This window comes from Equus asinus, chromosome 25 (assembly GCF_041296235.1).
Source record: "Equus asinus isolate D_3611 breed Donkey chromosome 25, EquAss-T2T_v2, whole genome shotgun sequence".
Classification (NCBI taxonomy): Eukaryota; Metazoa; Chordata; class Mammalia; order Perissodactyla; family Equidae; genus Equus; species Equus asinus.
This window is the reverse complement of record NC_091814.1, coordinates 7,878,772-7,901,097: the sequence shown is the minus strand read 5'-3', so window position 1 is coordinate 7,901,097 and position 22,326 is coordinate 7,878,772. Positions and strand designations below refer to the sequence as shown.

The 22,326-nt window shown below is 49.1% G+C and overlaps 1 protein-coding gene across 3 annotated transcripts in view; it reads left to right on the top strand.

The window, feature by feature from the left end:
- LOC139042065 (annexin A11-like) overlaps positions 1-22,326 on the top strand; it is a 39,114-nt gene that overhangs the window by 6,496 nt on the left and 10,292 nt on the right. For all 3 annotated transcript variants that reach the window (XM_070497750.1, XM_070497751.1, XM_070497749.1), the window contains exons 2-6: positions 10,235-10,316; positions 17,282-17,344; positions 19,345-19,457; positions 20,357-20,743; positions 22,109-22,196. In XM_070497750.1, coding sequence (XP_070353851.1) covers positions 10,241-10,316; positions 17,282-17,344; positions 19,345-19,457; positions 20,357-20,743; positions 22,109-22,196 — 727 coding nt within the window. In that variant the 5' untranslated portion in view covers positions 10,235-10,240. The remainder of the gene's footprint in view (positions 1-10,234; positions 10,317-17,281; positions 17,345-19,344; positions 19,458-20,356; positions 20,744-22,108; positions 22,197-22,326) is intronic.

Below are 22,326 nucleotides of genomic sequence, written 5' to 3'. Positions count from 1 at the left end.
GAAGCAACTTTACAGAGGCCTCCCTGGAGCAGATGATGCTTTCTGTGTGGCTTGATTATATGGGACTTTATTTGGGAGGCAGCAGAGTCACTGTGTCACTCTCTCTTTCCCAGGGTAGCCTTTGCATTTCCCAAGCTGCATTCTCCAGCCCAGGAAGGTGGATTGGAGCCCTGAGGTGTGCTGGCTGGAGGGGAGCCATCATGCGCCGTGGTGTATCAGCCTGGAAACTGAGAAACATGGTTCTAGTGTGTGTCCTGCCCCCAGCTGATCCTGAGACCTCAGGCAGGCCCCTTCTGCTCTCTGGGCCTCGGCTCCCACCTCAGTAAAATAAGCCAGTTGAACCAAATGATCTCATGAAGGCCCCTTCTGTTTCTGACGTTCTAGGATTTCTATGTGATCCAAATGCCAGTGCACTGGGAATTGACTTTATTTCTAAGACGTGTCTTTCAGACCCAGCTTGGCTCAAGTTCAGCCCCTTGGTGAGGCCTGGACACTGCCCCCTTGCCACTCTCCCAGCCTTCTTTGCTCCGGTGCCAGCCCTTGGAGGCAGGGTCTGAGCCACTGCCTGGCTAAGGATTGACATAGGCTCCAGCTATTCTTAATTCATGGCGCGTAGCTAGGGAGTTGAATGTTTAACAGTACGTTCCTTAGGCTTTTTGTTCAGTCTGGGAAAAATATGGTCAGGGTTGGTGGAATGCTGCCCTAGGCTCTGTGGCTTGCTTCTGTGGCCTACTGGCACTCATGACCCATACCTCAGAGGTGAGGCAGAGCCCCATGAAGGCAGGGCACTAGGGCTCTGCAGTGCCTGCAGAGGGGAGGGCCATGTACACCTTCCCAGCAGAGTGAGGGATGTTCATACACCCTCCCAAGTCACTTGAGGTCCTGCCTTGCTGTGGGAGGGAGAAAGGGGAATGTCTTCCATGTGTCTTCTCTACCCCTAGAATTCCTGGAGCCCGTGTCCCAGAAGCTCTGATCAAAGAGGTCGTTGGAACAGGTGCCACCCAGGGTGGAAGAGATCAATCAGGGTCCACTGGTGTCCTGTTGGTGTGTGTCAAGGACCTCACTGTGCCCAGCCCTGTGCTAGCTGCTGGCAGGAGGTGGAGAGTGCTGTCCTATGGCCTGGGCACGGACTCTGTCACTGAGAGGCCTAGGAAAAAGTAATCCTGGCTCTAGCACTGGTTGGGTGTGTGACGCTTGCTTGTCAAGAATCATCTCTGAACCCTAGTTCCCTTGAGGTGATAATACCTACCTTGGAGGAACACTGTGAAGGTTAATGAGGTAATATATGTACCTATTATAGGTACTGGGAAAAGGGGAGTATTATTAGAACACTAGAGGACATAGAAAACATTTTAGGTCAAGTGCTGATAAATTCCAGGAAGAGCGATAATGTGGGTGAGGAGATCAGGGTGGGCTTCCTGAAGGATTTAGGGCTCCATCTGTCCTAAAGGAAGGCCAGGATTGACATAGGCTTAAGGAAGGGGTAAAGGAGACAAGGAAGACAGACCAGGTAGAGGAACTATCTGAGCAGAAGTCATGAAGATGGAAAGTGCTGAGATAATGGCTTGGCTGAGCTTCGGACATGCATTTCCTGCAGTTCTTTCCATCACATATGTATCTGTGGGAACCTTCCATTTTCTTGCCATGGCACAGTGTAACTCTTGGCCCACGGCCCTTTAGCTGAGCTTAGGCTCCCTCCTGCACAGGGGTCAGCCCATAGTGGAGATCTGAGAGAATCTTCTCCGCTAATGTGATCTATAGGCTCTGGTAGGGATTTCTTTTCAGCTTCCAGCTGTACAAGGCTGGCTGGGGCCTTTGTCACCATTAGAAGAGCAGCCATGGGTAGTTGCAGGAGAGGTTTCCAGGGGCTTCTAGGTAAGGCAGGGGTACCTCAGCCATATGGAGCTGGAATAGATACTCTCTCAGGTCTTCTGGGTCTGAAGGGACTGAGCCTTTCCAAGAACTTGGCGGTGGTGTATCAGGGTCTCCCTAGTAGAGCCCAGGGCTCTCCCTGATGCCTTTAGATCTTTATTTAGTTTTATCTGCCACCCCACTTCCCCCAATTTACTGTGAGAGAGGATCTGTTAGTGACTTTCATATGGAGGTGAGATGGCTCATCGCATCTTAACCAGCAGGGCCCTGGATGACATTGGTTTCTCTGATTACAAGTGCAGCTGTCTGCAGGGACAGCCCAGTGGGGACAGTGGGCAGCTGATGCAGGCACACCTGGCTGAAGGGGACAGCTCCTGTAGCCCTAGCTGTGTGCTACCATATGGAAATGGACATGTTGCCAGATCTCTTATTTTTCCATTTAAAAAAAATTTAAATCAGGTGAGAGTCTCTTTTCAGACCTACCCCCTCCCTACAAAGAAATGAATGTTCGTCAACTACAAAATCTTCCCAGAGCCCCAGGTTCTGGGCAGCACAAGTCGACAACCACAGATCCCTCACAGGTTCACTTGTTTTGTAGGTGAGGGAGGGAGATGCCCAGGAGAGCCTTAGGTTTGCCAAGGTCCGTCAGAGAGAAGCCAGCTTTCTAGACACCCCTCCCACCCTTCCTCTCAGTTCCCAAAGAGCAGACGTCTTGATTCTCAGCCTTCATCTCTATTCTTGCTGGGGGAATGGCTCTTCAACGTGGCGTGGGTATTTTCCTGTGACTGCTCTTTGTGTTTATCGCCCCGTCTAGAGGGAAAGCCTGGTGCAGGCCAGGACTTCTTTTCCCCTTCTGTCCCTGGGGAGTCTAGCCCAGCGCTGAGTGCCTCTCTGAGCCCAGAAGTGGAATTACTGTGAATCTAATGAAATTTCATTCTCAGCTTCAGCCATCCCCCTCATGCCCCAGTGGCCCTTCCAAAGCTCTAGGAGGGGCCCTAGCAATGAACTCACAAAGTCATACAGTATTGTAAAATTTGCAAAAAAAGAGATATTGTGTATTCTTTTTCTTGAAGAAGGTCTCTAAAACTGCATAAGCTCCACAAAACCTGGACCTCCCCCCTTAGATGCTGGTAAAAACCCAGCGATTGGCTGGCATCCTGTCTTCTGGACAGTGAGCTCTTGGCTTAGGGGCAGGAGGTGGGGGTCCTGGGCCATTCCTGTTAGGATCTTGCTGTGTCACCTTGGCATGTCACTTCCTCCTTTCTGGTTGTCAGTTTCCCCACTTGTGAAATGAGAGCTGAGGTGGGGTGGGTGGGAATGAACTGAGTCATCTCTAGGGCTGAGTGACCTCTGGCATCTCAGTTGTGTGATCCTGGCTGACTGGGTGTGATTGCCCCGCCCATGCAGATCACACTGCTGAACCTCCCCCCATTGGAGTATTTGCATTGCTGGCTAGGTGGGGCTGGCCTGGCCACACAGGTGACTCATGTTGACTGATAATACAAGTGAGCAAAGCTTTATTGAGCTCTTATTTCTAGACATGCAGGAAAGGTGAGCACCTGGTCCCTCCCTTCTTGGTTAATGGTCTTTTTGTGATCTTGGTGGTTTATTGCTTTCTTTGTCAAAGAAAGTTTTCTGAGTTAGGTATACTTGTGCACAGATCTCTTGTTTAAAGAAAGCAGAGGCCTTTTTGAAGAGAATATCATGGGAGGATCTGGAGGGAAAGACAGAAGCAATGGTCACTGTATGTATTAGTTTTCTATTGTTGCCATAAAAGACCATAATCTTAGTGACGTAAAACAACACAATTTTTTTGGTGGTAAAGTATACATAACATAAAATTTACCATTTTAGTCATTTTTAAAAGGTATACAGTTCAGTGGTGTTAAGTACATTCACATTATTGTGCGACCATCACCACCATCCATCTCTAGAACTTTTTCATCTTTCCAGACTGAAACTCTGCCCCTATTAAACAATAACACTCCCGTCCCCCCTTCTTCTAGCCCCTGGCAGCCGTAGTTCTACTTTTTTTTTTTAATATCTTTTTAAAATTTTTATTTATTTATTTATTTTTTGAGGAAGATCAGCCCTGAGCTAACATCTGCTGCCAATCCTCCTCTTTTTGCTCAGGAAGACTGGCCCTGAGCTAACATCCGTGCCCATCTTCCTCCACTTTATATGTGGGATGCCTACCACAGCATGGCTTGCCAAGTGGTGCCATGTCCACACCCGGGAACCGGCGAACCCCGGGCCGCCGAAGCAGAATGTGCACACTTAACCACTCAGCCTCGGGGCTGGCCCCCACAGTTCTACTTCTGTCCCTGAATTTGACTACTCTGAGTACCTCACATAAGTAGAATCATATAGTATGTATCTTTTTGTGACTGGCTTGTTTCACTTTCATAATGTCCTCAAGGTTCCTCCATGGTATAGCATGTGACAGGATTTCCTTCCATTTTCAGGCCAAATAATATTCCTTTATGTTTATACCACACTTTGTTTATCCATTTTTCTGTTGATGGACATTTGGTTTGTTTCTACCTTTTGGCTCTTGTGAATAAAACTGTTGTGAACATTGGTGTACAAATATGTTTGAGTGCCTGCTTTCAGTTCTTTTGGGTATATAGCCAGAAGTGGAATTGCTGGATCAGATGTTAAATTTTTTGAGGAACTTCTGCTACTGTTTGCCACAGTGGCTGTACCGTTTGACCACATGACTTTTCTATCTTACAGTTTTGTCTCATGGGTCTCATGGTGTTTATTGGCAGGGTTATATCTTTTCTGGAGGCTCTAGAGGAGAATCTGTTTGCTTGTCTTTTTCAGCCTCTGGAGGCCATCTACATTCCTTGGCTCATGGCCCCCTTCCTCCATGGATGGAAACCCTTTCATGCTTCTTATTTCTTTCTTTTCATCCTTATTTCTCCTTATTCTTTCTTTTCATCCTTAACCCAGGCAGGAAATGCTCTCTGCTCAGGAAAGGACTCATGTAATTAGATTGGGTCCACCTGGATAATCGAGAAGTTGGTAACCTTAATCACATCTGCAAAGTCCCTTTTGCCATGGAAGATAACATATTCATAGGTTCTCAGGGATCAGGGTGTGGACTGTCTGGGATGGTTTTGAAGGACCTACCTGATGGTGCCTTCATCTCAGGCTTTGAAAAACCCTCCCCTCTCTGCTCTTCCCCTTCCCCACATTGTCCTGAGGTACCCTGTGACCATAACAATTGGTTAGGTATGGCACTCAGTGTGTGGGCTGACATCTGGTAGAGACTGAACAAGTTTGGGTGTATGTCTAGGATCTTTGACGACCCTTTTTCCCCTCTCTAAACGTCAGAGCTTGTCCTGTTTGGCCACTCGGGAGAGAATGACATTGGGTGAGTTGGTCACAGAGTGAAGAGAACTGCCCACACTTTACAGAGGTCTTTCCTGATCTTACGTCATTTAGTCCTCACAGTAACTCCAAGGTAGGTGGGCAGATCATATCTTTGCAGACAGCTTAGAAGTTCAGAGAGGTTAAATTGTCTAGTGAAGGTATGGTGGAATTAGGACCCAGATCCTAGCTCCCAGGCTAATACTTCTTAGGGAGTAAGTTAAAATTAACCTAGCACCTCCTATATGCTAATAAACTACGTGGTGGATAGCTATATATGTATATATCAGTGCATCAGATCCTCACAGCCACATAGTAAGGTGGATGTATTTTTCCCAGTTTTACAGAAGGACGTCAAGTGACATGCCCAAGGTCACATAGCCTGAAAGCGGTAGAGCTAGAATTGGAATCATTGTCATTGGACTCCAAACCCTGTTCCTAGCAGCTGTGTTGGAAGATGATGTCAGAGCTGTGTGGACCATGGGTAAAAATTCATTCAGCAGAACGGAGAAGTCTCTTGTGACCATCCTGTGATGTTTGTGGCTCTTAGTGGAGGGAGGGTGGGTTGTGTGAAGATGGGGGAACTGGCATAGGGTGTGGGCGAGAGTAATTTGGGGTGGTAAAGGGCCTGTAGAGAATCTGGGGATGGATGTTATCAGACCCAGTGTCAGTGATGCTTAGGCTGTGTGACCTGGGATGAGCCACTCTCACCTTTTCCCATCCAGACGTGGGAAGAGTTCAGAGAAGGAGCTCCCCAAGTTCCCTTCCAGCTGAGCACTGAAGGGTCACGTTGTGCAGTCAGTAACTGCTGCACCCCTGTGGGCCAAGGTGATCCTGGGGAAACGGTGCTTGGGTTGGATTCTGCAGGAAATGGAGAGCCTTGAGAGCTAAGCGGGGGTTGGGGGGAGACAGCCTGGAGGGCTCAGATGCCTCTGGGACTTGTGCTTGATTGACATCTGCTGGTCCCTCCTACTTTGTTTCTCAGGCTGGTCCTGGGAGGAGCCCCTTCTGATTAGGTGGTGTAATTGGGAGCAGCTTCCCCCATGTGAAAGTGGTGAAACAAAGACACAGATGTGTCTCTCCAGCCTGAACTGTACTTAGAAACACAACCCACAATTTCCCTATTTTTCCGGGGGGATGGAGTATTTCCTTAGGTCCGGACCACACCTTGGACTTAGGACTTGGGTAGGGGACTTTTTCTGTCGCTGCTACTGTGTCTGTCACAAGAACTTTGGCACCTACGAGGACCATGGCCTGAGCCCCTTCATGTTCTGGGCCTGGGTGTTGCCAGATAATGACACCATATCTGGGTTCACCTTCCCCCTCTGTGGCCTGCTTTCCACTCCTCAGAAATCCTGAGTTGGGGTTGGCATTTGACTAAGTGTTGGCTTACCTGGAAGCCCATTTGGTGTGGGCAGGTCTCAAAGGGGACTGTTCCCATGAACAGGAAGGACCCAGGTTTGCCAGAGAGCTGTGCTGTGGAGGAGTTGGTAGAGAGGTCTCACCTGCCAATCTGTGTGTGCTCCCGGTACCTTTAAATAGTCCCTCCTGCCTCCCTCCCCTTCTCGGTTCCAAGGACCTAGTCTGGAAAGGTCCCGAGAGGAGAGAGATGGTTTCTGTCCCGGCAGGGGCACAGAGTAGAAGTACTGACAGCAGACTGCTGGCTGTTTGCAGGGATGGGCTTTGTGCAGACCAAGGCACAGGTCCCTCCTCCCAGGCAGGTTTTCTCTCCAAGAGGCCTTTTCAAAGTTGCTCCCCCCTCATCCTCCCCCTACTGTCAGCTTCTTGTCTTTACACCCCCCTCCCCCCAGCATTCCTGGTGCTTGAACCAAGCCCCTGGGCACCTGGCTTATAGAGGGGATGGAAAGAAAACATTGCCAATTTCCTGTTGGTGGTTTCTCCTTGGGGAGATTGGAAAAGCCAACACAGCCGTTCCCAGGACTTGCTGCTACAGGGCTGGGCTTGGTTTCGGAGAAGGAACCAGCACACTTTGCTCCACTCCTCCCCTCCCCTGCCATTCACACTGTCCTGACTCTCCCCACCTCTCCTGTTCCTCCCCTATCCCACCCCCTCCCTGCCCCAACGTTTCTCATCCTGAGTATTATCAAATGGCCCAGGGTCCTCTGGGACCCTCTAATCCTCTTTGCTATTTTATATTGGGGAAACTGATATAATGAGAAGTTAAATGATATAATGAGAACATATTTGATATTAAACTATTAGTATCTGCATTTTATAGATGTGGCAAACTGAGGCCCAGAACAGTTAAGTAGCCTGCCCAAGATCACGCACCTAGTAGAGAACAGAACTGGATTTGAACTTGGTAGTTTGGCTTCAGAGTTTGTTCTTCCCAACACCCTATGCTGCCTTTAATGAAGTACCTGGGATCGTGGTGAAACAGGTGTTTCTACTTTCCGTCTTTGAAATCCTAGTTTCTGGGGCCAGCGGGCTCTGTGAGGAAGTACAGCAGAGGGGTTAAAAGTCCTGGGCTTTGGAGCCTGGCTCTCTGGGTTTGAATCCTGGCTCAGTCATTTACTAGCTGTAACCTTGGGCAGGTTACATAATCTCTCCATACCTTGGTTTCCTTATCTCTAATATGGGGATCATAATCTTAGTATTTGTCTTAATGAGTTGTCGTAAAGTTAACTTTCATGTAAAGCACTTAACAGTGCCTAGTACATAATAAGTATTCAATAAATGTTAACTAATATTATTTTTGCCTAATGAGTTTTTGAAATTTGGGCATAAAGTTAAGCAGGCTCTTTTGTTATAGGACTTCTCAGGACCTTTATTACGCTATCATGAATTGGCACTTTCCTGGAAGGGGATGTAGCAGGCAGCATTTTCCAACGCTTTTGGACAACCAATCTTTCTCTCTCTTTTTTTTAACTGGGTACCTGATAAATTCTCAACTTGCACAATGTTAAGATGGTGTCCAAGAACACGGTTCGGGAAGCACTGTACATCATGCTTCCTGTTTGTGCTTCGCAAGGCTGAGCTGGACATGGAGGGTCAGGTTAGGCCTGAGCAAGACTTTGAATGACTGTATGTAGCAGAGCTGGGGCTGTGCCTCGCTTCTCTTGTCCCCTCCCCACAGGATGGGGAGAAGGAATTGGCGTGAGCCAAGGTACCTGAGGGTTTCTGGAACCTCCTTGCCATGAGGAATGGTCTTGGCTGACCTGGTTCAGAGCACAGTTACTGCACTGTCTTCCTTCTGTCCTTGGAGGAGTCTTAAAGTAAGTCACCAATGGCAGCACCAGCTGGGACCACCAAACAAACCAGCCTAGCCCTGGTTTAAAATGGTCACAGGTTTGCACAATGGCACTGTTAGGGGAAGGCAGGCAAGCTCTGCTCTCAGCAGACTAAGTTCTACCATGGACCCTTTCCCTATACATTTGTGACTTGAGTAAGCCATGTCCCTGATGTATTTTAGGTCCAAAAGCAAGGTGGTTGGAAGCTAGAGAATCTTCAAGATCGCTTCCAGTGTGGCATCTTGGGTGTCCGTAAATCTAGGATTGGGGTGAAAATCTAAAGAGGTATCCCCTTCAGGAGTCCTAAAATCCAAGAGGAAGGAAGAGTCCTGAGGGGTGAAGCCCCCTGTCATGCACATGGCGTAGGGAGGTTGAGGAAGTGAGGGCCTGGCTTCAGGTCACTGGTTGGGATCCTTTTCCATTTGAGATTCTTGGAACTGGACTACCTTAAGTAGACGTTTCTGTATTGCCTCAGGCCCCATTTTTATCCTGCTCTGGGTCGTTGCCTCCTGTTGTCCAGCGCAGTGACCCGGGGAGGAATGTGCCCAGCACTCCCAGGATGGTGTTATGGAGGCCGGGAGCTTCTTGGACTAGCTGAGGGCTGACTAACTCCTCATCTCCCCAGCAGTGCCAGGAGGTGCACCAGGTAGGAATGTAGATAATTCATTACTCCTGAGCCCACCCAAACTGAGTTTTGTACTGGAGTGAGGAGAGTTTGCCGACAAGCAAATCTTTCTTGTTTTAAAAAAGTTATACATATGTATATGAGCAAACTATATAGATACATATATGCATATACATTTATGTGTTTTTTTTTTTTTTTTTGGTTTTGAATTATACATTAGAAACTGCTCAGCGGTGACCTTCGGTAGGGGCTTAAAGGGGAAAGTGACTTTTCCTTTTTATTTTGTGCCTTTCTGTTCTATTTAAATTTCTCTACAATGTGTTTGTATTCCTTTTATTTTTATTTTTAAATGTAATTTATTTTTTAGAGCAGTTGTAGGTTCACAGCCAAACTGAGTGGAACGTGATTTCCATACACCCCCTGCCCCCACCCATGCAGAGCCTGCCACACCATCAACATCCCCCACCAGTGGTACGTCTGTTTCAGTTGATGAACCTATATTGACACATCATTATCACTCAAAGTCCATAGTTTACATTAGGGTTCACTCTTGGCCTTGTACATTCTGTGGGTTTTGACTAATGTGCCCACTATTTTAGTACCATATAGAATAGCTTCACTGCCTTAAAATTTCTTCTGTGCTCTGCCCTTTCATCCCGCCCATCTCCCTAACTCCTGGTAACTTACTGTCTCCATAGTTTTGCCTTTTCCAGAATGTCATATTAGTTGGAATCATACAGGATGTAGCCTTTCAGATTGGTTTCTTTCACTTAGTAATATGTGTTTAAGTTTCCTCCAAGTCTTTTCATGGCTTGATCACTCATTTCTTTTACTACTGAATAATATTCCATTGTCTGGATGTACCACAGTTTATTTATCCATCCACCTACTGAAAGGACATCTTGGTTGCTTCCAAGTTTTATCAATTATGAATAAAGCTTCTGTAAACATCTGTGTGCAGGTTTTTGTGTGCACATAAGTTTTGAACCCATTTGGGTAAATAACAGGGAGTACTAATGCTGGATCATATGGTAAGAATATGTTTAATTTTGTAGGAAACTTCAGACTGTCTTCCAAAGTGACAAAATGTACCTTTTTGCATTTCCACCAGCAGTGAATGAGAGTTCCTGTTGCTCCACATCTTTCCCAGTATTTGGTGGTGTCAGTGGTTTGGATTTTGGCCCTTCTAATAGGTGTGTAGTGGTATCTCATTGTTATTTTAATTTGCAATTCCCTAATGTTGTATAGTGTCGAGTGTCTTTTCATATATCTGTTCAGGTCTTTTGCCCTTTTTTTTTTTATTTTAAATCTTTTTTTAAGATTGGCACCTGAGCTAACATCTATTGCCAATATACTCTTTTTTCCCCCTTCTTCTTCTTCTCCCCAGCCCCAGTACCTAGTTGTATATTCGAGTTGTAGGTCTTCTGGTTGTGCTATGTGGGATGCCACCTCAGCGTGGCCTGAGAGCAGCCCTGTCCACGCCCAGGATCTGAACCGGTGAAACCCTTGTGTGCTGAAGCGGAGCACACGTGAACTTAACCACTTGGCCGCGGGGCTGGCCTCCTTTTGCCCATTTTTTAATTGGGTTGTGTGTTTTCTTACTGTTGTTTTTAAGAGTTCTTTTGATATTTTGGATAACAATTCTTTGTCAGATGTGTATTTTGTAAACATTTTTCCCAGTCTGTGGCTTGTCTTCTCTTCCTTTTATTTTAAAAAATACATCAGCAGGGACTGTCTGAGCTGCATGATTTAAACTCTGAATTTTTGCATAAAAACAGATTGAGGATTTAATATTAAAAAATGAACACACAAATGAATTGTCCAGCCTGCAGGCTGGGGAAGGCCACTGGAGGGGTCACCCTGTGAAAGCATCCAGTCTAGTCCAGGCCTGCATGGTTTGCTGCCGGGCTCTAAGGGGTGGGAGCTCTCACTGCAGGATGATGCTTTCAGGCCTCTGCCTCCTCCCAGCGTTAGCTTGCTGCAAGCTCCATCCCACCTGAGCTCTGTGCTGGTCCTCTGGGGAGGACACTTCTGTATCCTTGTGCCAAGGCAAGGCACTGCCGCCACCCATTGTTACTGAACCAGGTTCGTTTTTGCCCATTGCCCAGAAAGCCAAGCACGGAGACGATAAGATTACAGCAGAAAGAGAGTTTAATCACAAGGCAGCCAAGTGAGGAAAGGGGAGAACAAGTCTCAAATCCACCTCCCTGGAAATGGGGACTCAGGGATATTTATGGGGTAGAGGGACAAGATGGTCTGAAATGTGGAGATAGGTGTTTGGAGGTGAGGAGAGGTGAGGTAATTGATGATCTGCGCAAGTGTAGTCAAACTTCATGCCTCTTCATAGGACCTATGTTCACAAAATGGTGTTGTTAGCATGATCTGGGGGTGGGGGTTTTAGCCTCTTGATGTTAAAAGGTCACTTATTAGACATCTGTGCAGGCCCAGTTGATGGGTTGGTGGTCTCAAACGCCCTGAAGTGGACAAGGAGTTCTAATTCTTGTCAAACAGCTCACACACCCGTTACCATGGTGACCCAGGCTCCAGGGAGATGTTATCTATAGGAACCTAGTGGGAGTCAGATAGCGTGTGTCCTAAACAGCATGGTTAACAATGGGTGGGTGAACAACTGAAAGCTATAATAGTAATTGCAAAAAAGAAAAAAAAAACTTTAGTTACTAACTACTTAATCATCAATGGCTAACTGCCAGTTTCACCATCCCTTCTTTTTCTTCTGTGCCCCTGGAAGTCAGGCAGGACACCAGAAGATGCGCATAGTGTGTGGCCCAGCCTGTATCTCTATCTCCCATTGTTGGGGTGGGGAAACAAGGCTCTCCATTATGGTAGAGGGGTAGCTGGCTGGGGTGAGTGAGATTCTTCTTGTTCTGAGGGATTTTGCCTCTTTTCTCTACACAGCATTTCTAGATTCTTCTGTTTGGGGACTCTGGCCAGTGCCCTTGTGGAGCCCTTGTGATGTAATGGTATTCTGGTGTACGTATACACAGCTTTAGGGGACAGGCCCTTTTACAGTCCCTGAGAAGCCTGCTGTGTACCTGCTGTATTATTTCAGCATTCCCCCAGCATTCTGAGGCTTGGTTCTGATGGGATCCTGGGATGCCCAGGTTTTGGTGCTTGTCCTCAGCGCTCTGCTGGGAAGAAAGGCTAGACAGTATAAGTAGAAAGTATCCAAGTACCTTGGTGTTTCCTAGAGTGTGGAGCACAGAATCAGTTCCATCAGAATTGCTGGGTATGGGGATGGGGCGCTTGTTTTAATTTCAGATTCCTGGGCTCATCCCAGGTTGAAGGGCCCAGAGTGGTTGGAGCCCAGGCCTCAGCATTCTGAGCGCACCCTCTAGGTGATTCTCATGCATGATGAAGCAGTGCTAGCCAAAGTGTGGTCCACAGTCAGGCAGCATCAGCATCACCTGGAAGTGTGTTGGAAATGCAGGTTTGGGGGCCTATCTCAAATCTACTGATTCAGAGGCTGTAGGGGAGGGACCCAGCAGTCTCGCTTTAACGAGCCCAGCAGGTGATTGTTTTGCAGGTTGAAGTTTGAGAATCACCAGTTTAGCCAGAGAGGGCCACAGCTGGATGAAATTGGGTACACAGCTGCTGGTAGATGGTCCTAGTGAGGAAGGGTGCTATTTTTGCTGCAGTGTGCCCTGAGAGAGGTAGGACCAGAGGCTGGAAGTTCCCTGGAGGCTAGTTTCTAAGAATTGGAGTAATCCCTGAGGAGGCCAGCTGCCTGCTGTGTGCGGGAGGCTCTCACTATTGAGTCCCCGTGGCAGTGCCGTGACCAGAGCCAGCATAGAACAGGGATATCTCCCAGCCTGTCAGAATCGCATTAGCAGTGTGACGCATTCCCATGCAGGCACCCTTTTTCTTTGCTAAAGGACAGAAGTAGGAGAAAGGCATTGGTCGGTGCGTGTGTGATACCATGGAGGCCAGAGAGAAAGCAGATCTGCTGGATTGAAACTCGCTGTGTCCCCTTCTGTCCTGGAGAGTGAGGGTTGGACAGGCTGTGAGGGGAAGGTGAGGGGCACCTGGGAGCCTGCTGGAGCTCCTGTCCTAGCTGGGAATGGCTTGCCAAAGACAACGGGCCCTGATGGTGGCCTCTTTTGAGAAAAAGTGGAGGCCAAAGTTCCCCAAAGACTGGATGATGAGATTTTTTTTTTAATTGAAGTAACGTTGGTTTATAATAAATTTCAAGTGTACATCATTATATTTTGACTTCTGTAGAGACTACATCACCAAAAGTCTAATTGCCCAGCAGATTCCTGAATTTTCTGAAAAGGGGGGAAGAATGTAGCTGTTGCAAGTTAAAGAGTTGTATGCAATGTCTGAAGTCCCCTAGGATGTGGGTGGGTTGGGTAGGCACTTGGAGCCAACATGGTGCATCCTAAGGTTGCCCCAGGTTATTTGGCTGCATTTGCTTTTCTCCTGGGGATTATTAGGCAAATGAACTGCAGGGCTCTGGGCATGGGAGATGTGTTAGAATCCTAATTTGGAGGAGGCCCTCTTTATACTGTTGTGAACAAGATGGGGAAATGTGCGCTGGGTCGTGGTGGAGTTAGGTGGCCAGATAGCTGGTTGAGTGCCTGTACCCGCTGTTGTCGAGCTGGGGTGTGTCCGTCGTTGGCCCTTTCTGTATCAGTTACTTGGAAGAACGCATGTCACGCTTACCAAATTGGTAGATATAAAACAAAGCTGAGAGGGCGCACAAAGATGTTTGATGTCAGTCAGAATCTCAGGAGATCTCAGTAGGCTGGAGTAACGGGCAGAACTTAAGGGAGAAATTTAACAAGGATCCGCATCAGGTCTTCATTGTCCTGAACACCCAAGAGTTACCAAGCCAGAGGGGCTGGGAGCCACACCCATGGGGAGAAGTGGGCTGATGGTCCTGCCCTTCACCTGGTCCTGCACTCTTTAGACCACACCTGGGGCCTTTGGTTCTGAAGATAGCTTTCAGAGAAAGAGAAAGGGAGTGGGCTGCAGGCTGAAAACTATTTCAGGCAGGAACTGGTGGAAAAAAATGAGACTTTTTTCAGGAGAGGGGAAGACTGGAGGTGGTCTCTTGGGGAGAGGGGAAGACCCAGGGATGAAGGACTGCTCTTTGGACATGGGATTAGTCCCGGCCTGTGGGGCACTCAGGGCAGAGCTAAACCAGAGTCACCAGGAGACTGATTTTGACTCTTGCTGAGAACTCTGTGAAGCGCTCCTGGGAATCAGTGCCATTGCCCTGTGAGCCGCAGAGGCTGGCCTGTGGTCCTGTCTGGGGCGGGGAATACTAGCAGTGCCTCCATTTCTGAGTCCATGGTATGTTTATGTAACAATGCTAACCCCAGACCCAGAGCCCGCTGCCTTGGACTGAATGAGCCTGTGTGAGTTGTTCAAACCTTAGAAGGACAGCCATGGCCTCAAGTGAGCCCAGAAATCCCCACCTGAATTGGGCCTTTTTTAAAGTTGTTTTTTAACAGGCAATACATGTATGTGGCAAAAAATGCAAATATAAACAGTAAGCTTCATTTCTGTCCCCAGGTTTCTCCTCCCTAGGCAACCAGTTTACCCAGTTTCTTGTTTATTCCAGGATGATTCTGTGGTTCTGTGTATATATATATATATATATATATATATATATATATACATACACACACACACACACACCCCCACTAAGTTTGTGTTTGTTTTATTTTTTTAAGTCAGCTTAGTATTGCACCTTGATTAATAATGGGGATCATTTCCTGTCCCTGTATGTAGAGCTGGCTAATTCTGAAAACAGCTTCAGAGTACCCATTGTATGGATCTGTTGTTATTTATTTAACCAGCCTCTTACAGGTGGATATGTAGGGGGTGGTGGTGGTTGTAACAGCTAATGCTGCAGTAAAATTCATGTGTGTATGTCATTTCACACAGGTGTGTGTCTGGGAAACATTTCCAGAAGTAGAGTTTCTGGGTCAAAGAGTGTCATTTTTAATTTTGATGTCTGTGTTTTTGACTGGCAATTCTCAGTGTATTAGTGAGGGTAAACAGCTTCACTTCCTTTTCTGTAATTACCTGTTCCCATCATTTAAGTTTCTCTAGTAGTTTTTGATCTTTTTATCATAAAACATTTTTCCTAAATTTGTCATTTCTTTTTAAGTTGTTTTCCTTATTTATTTCTTATGCAGAACTTTAATTTTATGTTTTTGCGGTTTGGGACCACTTCTTATGTTTAAATCTTTGGTCTGGCTGAAATTTATTTTGGTGCATCGAACAGGATGGTACCCAGCTTTTGTTTGGTTTTGTTTTTTTCCCCACCTGGCTGTGGATAGGCCTTTTGGCCTCATTGCTCTGGGAGGAGACGAGAAGTGGGTGGGTGGAGGGGCTTTGGTGACCAAAGCTTCTGTGCAGTGGTGGTCTCCAGAGACAGATGTAGGAAAACAACTGTCGCACACCCTGTTCCTTTGCAGGGGAGTGCCTCTTTCTCCCATCGGAAGGTTCCTGGCCCATCCATCCTTTAAATCTCCAGGCTCTTTCTTCATCAGCGAGGTCTGAGGGTTCTGGTAGGAGAGTCAGGCTGAGGGCAGGACCTGGGAGGGCTTTGTGCTGACGGCTCACCCAGCCACAGGGAGATGAGTCAGACAAGGGCAGCACCACTGGGGAGCTCAACCACCTCACTGCAATGGGCAAGGGGAAGGGGCTTTGGCACACACCGCAGGTAGCCAATTCTAGCTTTCTCCAAGGTTACTTGCCCATCATCTGGCCTCATATTGCTTTGCCTATAGTCACCTCTGGACCCACTGACCAAAACGAATTACCACACCCATAGGGCTGAGAACTAGGCCTACCCTGTGGGGACCAGCGCCACTTTAAGGAAATCCTTCAGCTTTCTTGAAAACAACATGCCCAGTTCTCGAATGTGGCTGTGAAGGGCCACTAGAATCTTGTAGGTGGAGAGCAGCCTTTAGAGCAGTGGTTCCCAAAGTGGAGTCCCTAGACCAGCAGCATCACCTGGGAACTTGTTAGAAATGCAAATTTTGTATCTGCTGACTCAGACTCTGCAGGTGGAGCCCACTATTGTGTTTAACAAGCCCTCCAGGTGGTTTTAGTGCAGTGCAGTGTGGGAAGCAATGGGTCTAATCTGGGTTGGGGCCCAGCATGCAAGGAGGAGCAGCTCACCTGGGGCCAGCAGGTATGATTGTTAAGGGGGCCTACAGGTTTCCTCACATATCCTCACCTATCACTGGATGGCTCTGCAAACTGCAGCAGCCACTGATTAGCAAGAGTAGGCAGGTGGCATGACAGTCTCTGAGTGACTGGTGTCATGGCAGATCTGTGGCTGTCCTGGGCAGTTTAATTGGCATGGGGCACGGCAGAAGGATTTGTATACAGAGGGAGTGTGTTAGAGCAGGTATCCCACTCAGCACCAGCAGGCAAGAGCCCGGGGTTCCAGGCCTTTCTTCTTCCCTTACTTGTGATCTGCAGGTCACTTACCCTTTCTGAGCCCCAGCTGGTTCATCTGTAGAAATGGGATGGTACTGCCTCACTTGCCATGATTCCGGATCCTAGATCAGATGAACCCTCCTGAGGTCTCTTCTTGCTTCTAGGAGTAATGATTCTCCATACTGTACCAGGTTCCCTTGCCCGGTGAACCAGAGGTTGGAGAATGAAAAGTGTAGCTTGGGGCAGATCCAGTTTGGAGGCTGCTCTGGATAGCTTGGAGTCTATAGGTTGGGCACAGGGAGATGGACTCTGGCTTTCCCTGTTCGATGGAGGGTGATATGGACACTGGAAGATAAAACCAAACAGACCTGGACCCCTGAGCATGAGGCTATCTTCTGAAGTTGGAGAACAGCTCCACACAAACACAGCATCCTTTGTCAGCAGCGGTGGGAATGAAGCTTGGGTGAAAGGGGTTTTCAAGGAAACCCACCAGCTGGTGGGTGGTGAATCCTATAGTGGGGTGTGGGCGTGAGCCTGACCCTGAAGATGAGCCCACCTTGGTTGCCATTTCTAGCTGAAGGCCCCAGCAGGTAGAGGATAAATTGGGTTGCCACAGGTCACACCTGATACAAGAGGGGCACCGGTTTGTGGGTGTTGCTGTTCTACAAAGAAGCTGCCAGTAAGGCTGGTGGGAGCTCCTGGCGAAGCCTGAGCGTGCTTTCCTCTTCCTTTTCAGATCTAACCATGAGCTACCCTGGCTTTCCCCCGCCCACAGGTGGCTATCCTCCAGCTGCACCAGGTAAGAGGGTTTGGGGCGGGCCGGAGTGGGAATGCCTTCTCTGCTTAGTGTCCAGCAGTAGAGAGTAGAGGAGGAGTAGGGCTTTCCAGTCATTTCCTCACTCTTGTCATGCTCCCACAGCACAGCCAGGTTGGGACTGGAGAAGAGCATGGATGCTGAGGCCAGGAGAGGCCTGAGTTTCAAGCTGCTTCTGGAAGTCTAGAACCAGGCCAGGACCTGGTCTCTTGCCTTACTAGCTGATAGCAGTGGGCAAATGGCTTCCCTTCTCTGAGACTCAGTTTTCTCCTTTGCAAATGGCTTCAAGGATCTCTCCCTCCCTGGGCTGTCCCGGATACTAATGAGATAGCCAGGTAAAGCCTCTGGCACGGTGTCCTCCGAAGCATTGTTAGGTGACAATTGCCCTTTGTCACTTCTGCTACCCTGTGCTCAAGGTGCATGGTTTTGCAGTGGCAGGGTTCTCCCTGCCGAGGGGAGGAAGTGGGGGCAGTTGCTAAGAGTCAGATGTTCCTGCTGAGGCTGCAAGAAGCTGTGGGCCAATAGTAGTGAGGCTGCACCAGCTGGTCAGGCGATTGGATCCCGGCCCCAGCCACAATGCTTCTCTTCACACTTAGAAGGCATCTTCTCTGGCCCTTTCCCCTCCTGGGTTCCTGAAATGAGATTTGATCCCCACAGTAGGAAAGGAAATAATGAGGGCTCCTGGGACAAGGGGGAGAAGAGATACCATTCCAGGTCATCCTGAGGTTGCTTGAGCTGTGCTACCCCTCACCCCATGAGACCACTGGGCACATTCTTTTCCCTAGAACTGAGGTCCTTGAGTCTGAGCACTGATGGCCCTGCAGGCCATTTGGATCCGCCCTTCCATTCAACAGGTGAAGAACAGGTGGAGCGGGGAGGTGCAGCTCCGCCACTGTGACAGGGTGTATCAGGGGTTGAGCTGGGACATTTCCCTCTGAACAAGCCTGGGCCCAGATTTGCCAGCACTAGCCTCAGTCCCCTCTCTAGTAGGAATCGTACCATCTGTGTCCTACCACTGCCACCTCTGTCAGCACAGCTATTCTACCTCTGAGCAGCAAGACAGGGAGCAGGCAGGTGGTTCCTAGGAGGCTCTGTCCTGACTGTCCCAGAGTCCTGGAGCTGAAAAGCCAAACTCGAGGTCCCCTGGGCCTTTTCACTGCCATGGACAGGAATGCATCTCATAGGCAAGCAGCTCACATGATGATGCTCACTGCCATACTGCTTGTCACAGTGACAACTGTAACATAGGAACACTCACTGGGCACCCAGCTATGCCCTGCACAGGCATTAGCTCTCTCAGTCCTCATCACAACAATTTGAGGCAAATGCTAGCTATTATCCCCACTTGTCAGCTGAGGAAACTGAACCAGAGGGTTTGAGGGCATCGCCCCGGGGCACATACCCCTGTCTTGCTGGTTTCAGAACTGGGGCTTTTCACTGCTGTCCCCTCACAAGGACATGTGACTCAGCCCCATCTCCCTCCATCCTCTCATTCTACTTCTCCCTGCCTCTTACAGACTCCTAAAAGCAAACAGCCAACTTGGCAGGACCTGCCCCCTGCCATGCTTTTGCCTCTGGTTTCTTGGTGCTCCTTGAGCTCCCCACTGTCATGGGCTCAGTACAGTGTCCTAAAATGACACTGTCCTGTTCTTGTGTCTGCGCTCCCTCTCTGTGGTGAGCCCCTAGGCTCCTAAAAGCAGAGCCTGTCCCTGGCCTCCTACTCCTTAATACCCCACAGAGGGTCGTGGGGGTGTTTGCTGAACCTCACCTTCCTCCCCGGAAGGAGGAGAAGGTTCCCTCTTCTCTTCCGCTGGCAGTGGGATTGGGTTAGACTTTCTTGACTGAGTGTTTTCTGTATGGTCTGTAGCACCATCCCCAAGGCCCTCCCTGGGTAGTCTCCCCTTCTGAACCCCTGGGAGCTTGATGCTCTGCCTTTCCTTGTTGGAGGGCCAACAAGGAGCTAAAGGGCTTGGTGTTGCTTTCAGGTGGTGGTGCCTGGGGAGGTGCTGGCTACCCCCTGCCCAACATGCCTCCCATTGGGCTGGATAATGTGGCCAACTACACAGGGCAGTTCAACCAGGACTACCTCTCAGGACTGGTGAGTCCAGCCCTCCTGCTGGGGCTGCCGCTGGGGCCACACTTGCATGGCTAGAGGCTGCTAGCTTCCATGGCATCAGAGGTGTCTGTGTGTGTGTGACCTGTGGGTGCTGAGTGTATTGAGCTGCATCTTAGGACAGAAGAGTTTTCATCAGGGACTCTCACCTGCTTGCTATCCCTCTCTGCATCTTGACGTTTCCCACCTGTAAAATGAGGGCAAGGGGAATGCCTTGGCTGCGTGGTCTCTCAGGTCCCTTTCAGCCCTGGAGGATTGGGTAGGGGTGATGCCTCCATGAAATATATATTGAGCACCTTCTGTATGAGCTCAGCATAGGATTAGGAGGTGAGAATGTGTATGTGTGTGCATGTGCTGTGTACATGCATGTTCACATGCCTGTGCATGTCTGTATGGATGGCTATTCTGGTTGGGACTGGGAGCGGGTGCCTGGTAGCATGGACAGGCATACTACTTTTATTTGTTGATTTGCTTTTAAAATAGTGTATTTTGTAATCTGAAAACAAATGTATGCTTTATGTAAACAGTGCAATCAGTGCATAGTCTGATTTGTTCAGATCTGTTTTAGGCACTGGGGATATGTGGATAAAACAAATGAAAGTCTCAGCCTTGAGTACTTATCCACTGGGAGGAGACAGGTAGTAGCCATATTAAATGGTGTGGTGTTAGAGCAAGTCAGGAGATCAGCAGTACAGGTGGAAGGGATGTGGAACAGTGTCAAGGTGGGCCTTGCTGAGAAGCCACTGGTGCTCAGACTCTGCTCCAGCTCTGGTTGTGGCTCCTGAGAGCCCACTGCAGGGCTCAAGGCAGGGAAGGGCAGATGGCAGAGTGTGGCTCTCTCAGCAGGGGCCATTAATCTTAGGCTCTGCTTTGTGGACTTTCAGGCAGCCAACATGTCTGGGACATTCGGAGGAGCCAACATGCCCAACCTGTACCCTGGGGCCCCTGGGGGTGGTTACCCTCCGGTGCCCCCTGGGGGTTTTGGGCAACCCCCTTCCACCCAGCAGCCTCCATATGGAATGTACCCACCCCCTGGAGGAAACCCACCCTCCGGGATGCCTTCATATCCGCCATATCCAGGGGCTCCTGTGCCAGGCCATCCCATGCCGCCCCCTGGGCAGCAGCCCCCAGGGGCCTACCCTGGGCAGCCACCGATGACCTACCCTGGACAGCCACCAATGCCACCTCCTGGGCAGCAGCAGCAGCCCATGCCAAGTTATCCAGGATACTCAGGGTCCGGGACTGTCACCCCTGCTGTGTCCCCAGCCCAGGTAAGTGCCAGCCCTGCCCTACCCTCAGTCTAGCCTGGGCCCCAAAGGCCTGAGACGTGTGGCTCAGCGTCCTCTATCAGCAAGGCCAGGGAGGGTACAAGGGAGAGCTAAGTCCTTCGGCTATAACCTCTTGTTTTAACAGACTGTCACTTTCTCAAAGACTCCTCACCCCTGGTTTGTATTTCTGAAGACCTCAGGGAGCTGCCTGGTTTCTCCCAGTTTGATTAGATGTTCTGTGTGCAAGTTGGGTCTGAACGTCCCAGGGTACCCTTCATTCCTCCTGTGTTATTTGCTGCCTGGGCTCTGTGTTTTGTAAGAACTGTTTGGGCCACTGGTCTCCAGGCTTTATGCCCAACGGCTCTTAGTCTTTAGTCCCTTGGATGTGCCTTTCCAGGCTTGTTTTAGAGGATTCTTCAAACCTCCTTTGGGTAGGGAAGATTGTTGGCAGTTCTTTCAGAGCTGCTCTTGGCTCATTTTGAAGAGCAATTCATGTTTGCAGAGCCTAGAATTCATTGTCATGGTTATGTGGCCAAACAGCCAAGCCCAAGGCTAGTGGTATGTGTTTGACTACTATTTTTAGACAGAGGATCCCCTCTCCTTCCTGCCTCTACCCCCACACATTCTCCCACCCCTGCCCTGCTTGCTGTCTCCCTCCCTGCCTTCTGCCTTATCTTTCCTCTGAGCTTATCTCCTTAACTGTGTTATAACCAGTTTGTACTAGCCACAGAAGATAATCCACCAGGACACAGTTTAGGCAGGAAAATTCAGGTATGCTGGGGAGTGCAGCTGTTGGTGTCAGGAGGAAGTCCGGCAGGAACACAGGTCACAGAATTTAGAAAACAGTGCCAGGGAACCAGTGCTAGTCTAAGAGGTAGTCGGGCTACATGTACCATTGTGAAGGTCGGGCACCTTCATTCCCCTAGAGGGAGCACTTTTTTCTAATTCACACAAAGGTGCTCCATGGACTAGCCAGGCCCTGTTACAAGGACCCTGATATGTGCTCTCGTGTGCTGTGGTGGTGAGGCACTGAGAGAGGCCAGTGCCCCTTGTTTCCAAGGCCTCCCCTTCATCAGGAACCCAGGTCAAGCCCTGGAGGACCTGGGCATTGGGCAGGTTTTTCAGCGTCAGGACTCAGCTAGAGGTGGGCTCCTAGCCAAGAGAGCCAAGCAGAAGCTTCAGTACCAGGACACAAGGACAGATAATGGTTACGTTAGTCCAACTCCATGTAGAGTCCTCTGCACTGTTGCTTGCGGGCTCCTTCTGGTACCCCAACTTTTAGAGAAAAGGCCATTCCCAGAGTCTGGGGTAGGGCAATCTCACATCTGGGGGATGCAGCATCTCACCTAAGTCTGTTTGTCTGAGCAGTTTGGAAACCGAGGCACCATCACAGATGCTCCTGCCTTTGACCCCTTGCGAGATGCTGAGGTCCTGCAGAAGGCTATGAAAGGCTTTGGTGAGAGACCCTGGGTGGCTCAAATGCTAACTTCCCTTTGATTCCCCAAGTAGTTACACATGGCTCTGTGGGCTGGGGCTGCTGCGTGGAGGCAGCCTGGCACCAGGGGTGGTGAAAGAGAAGGTGGATA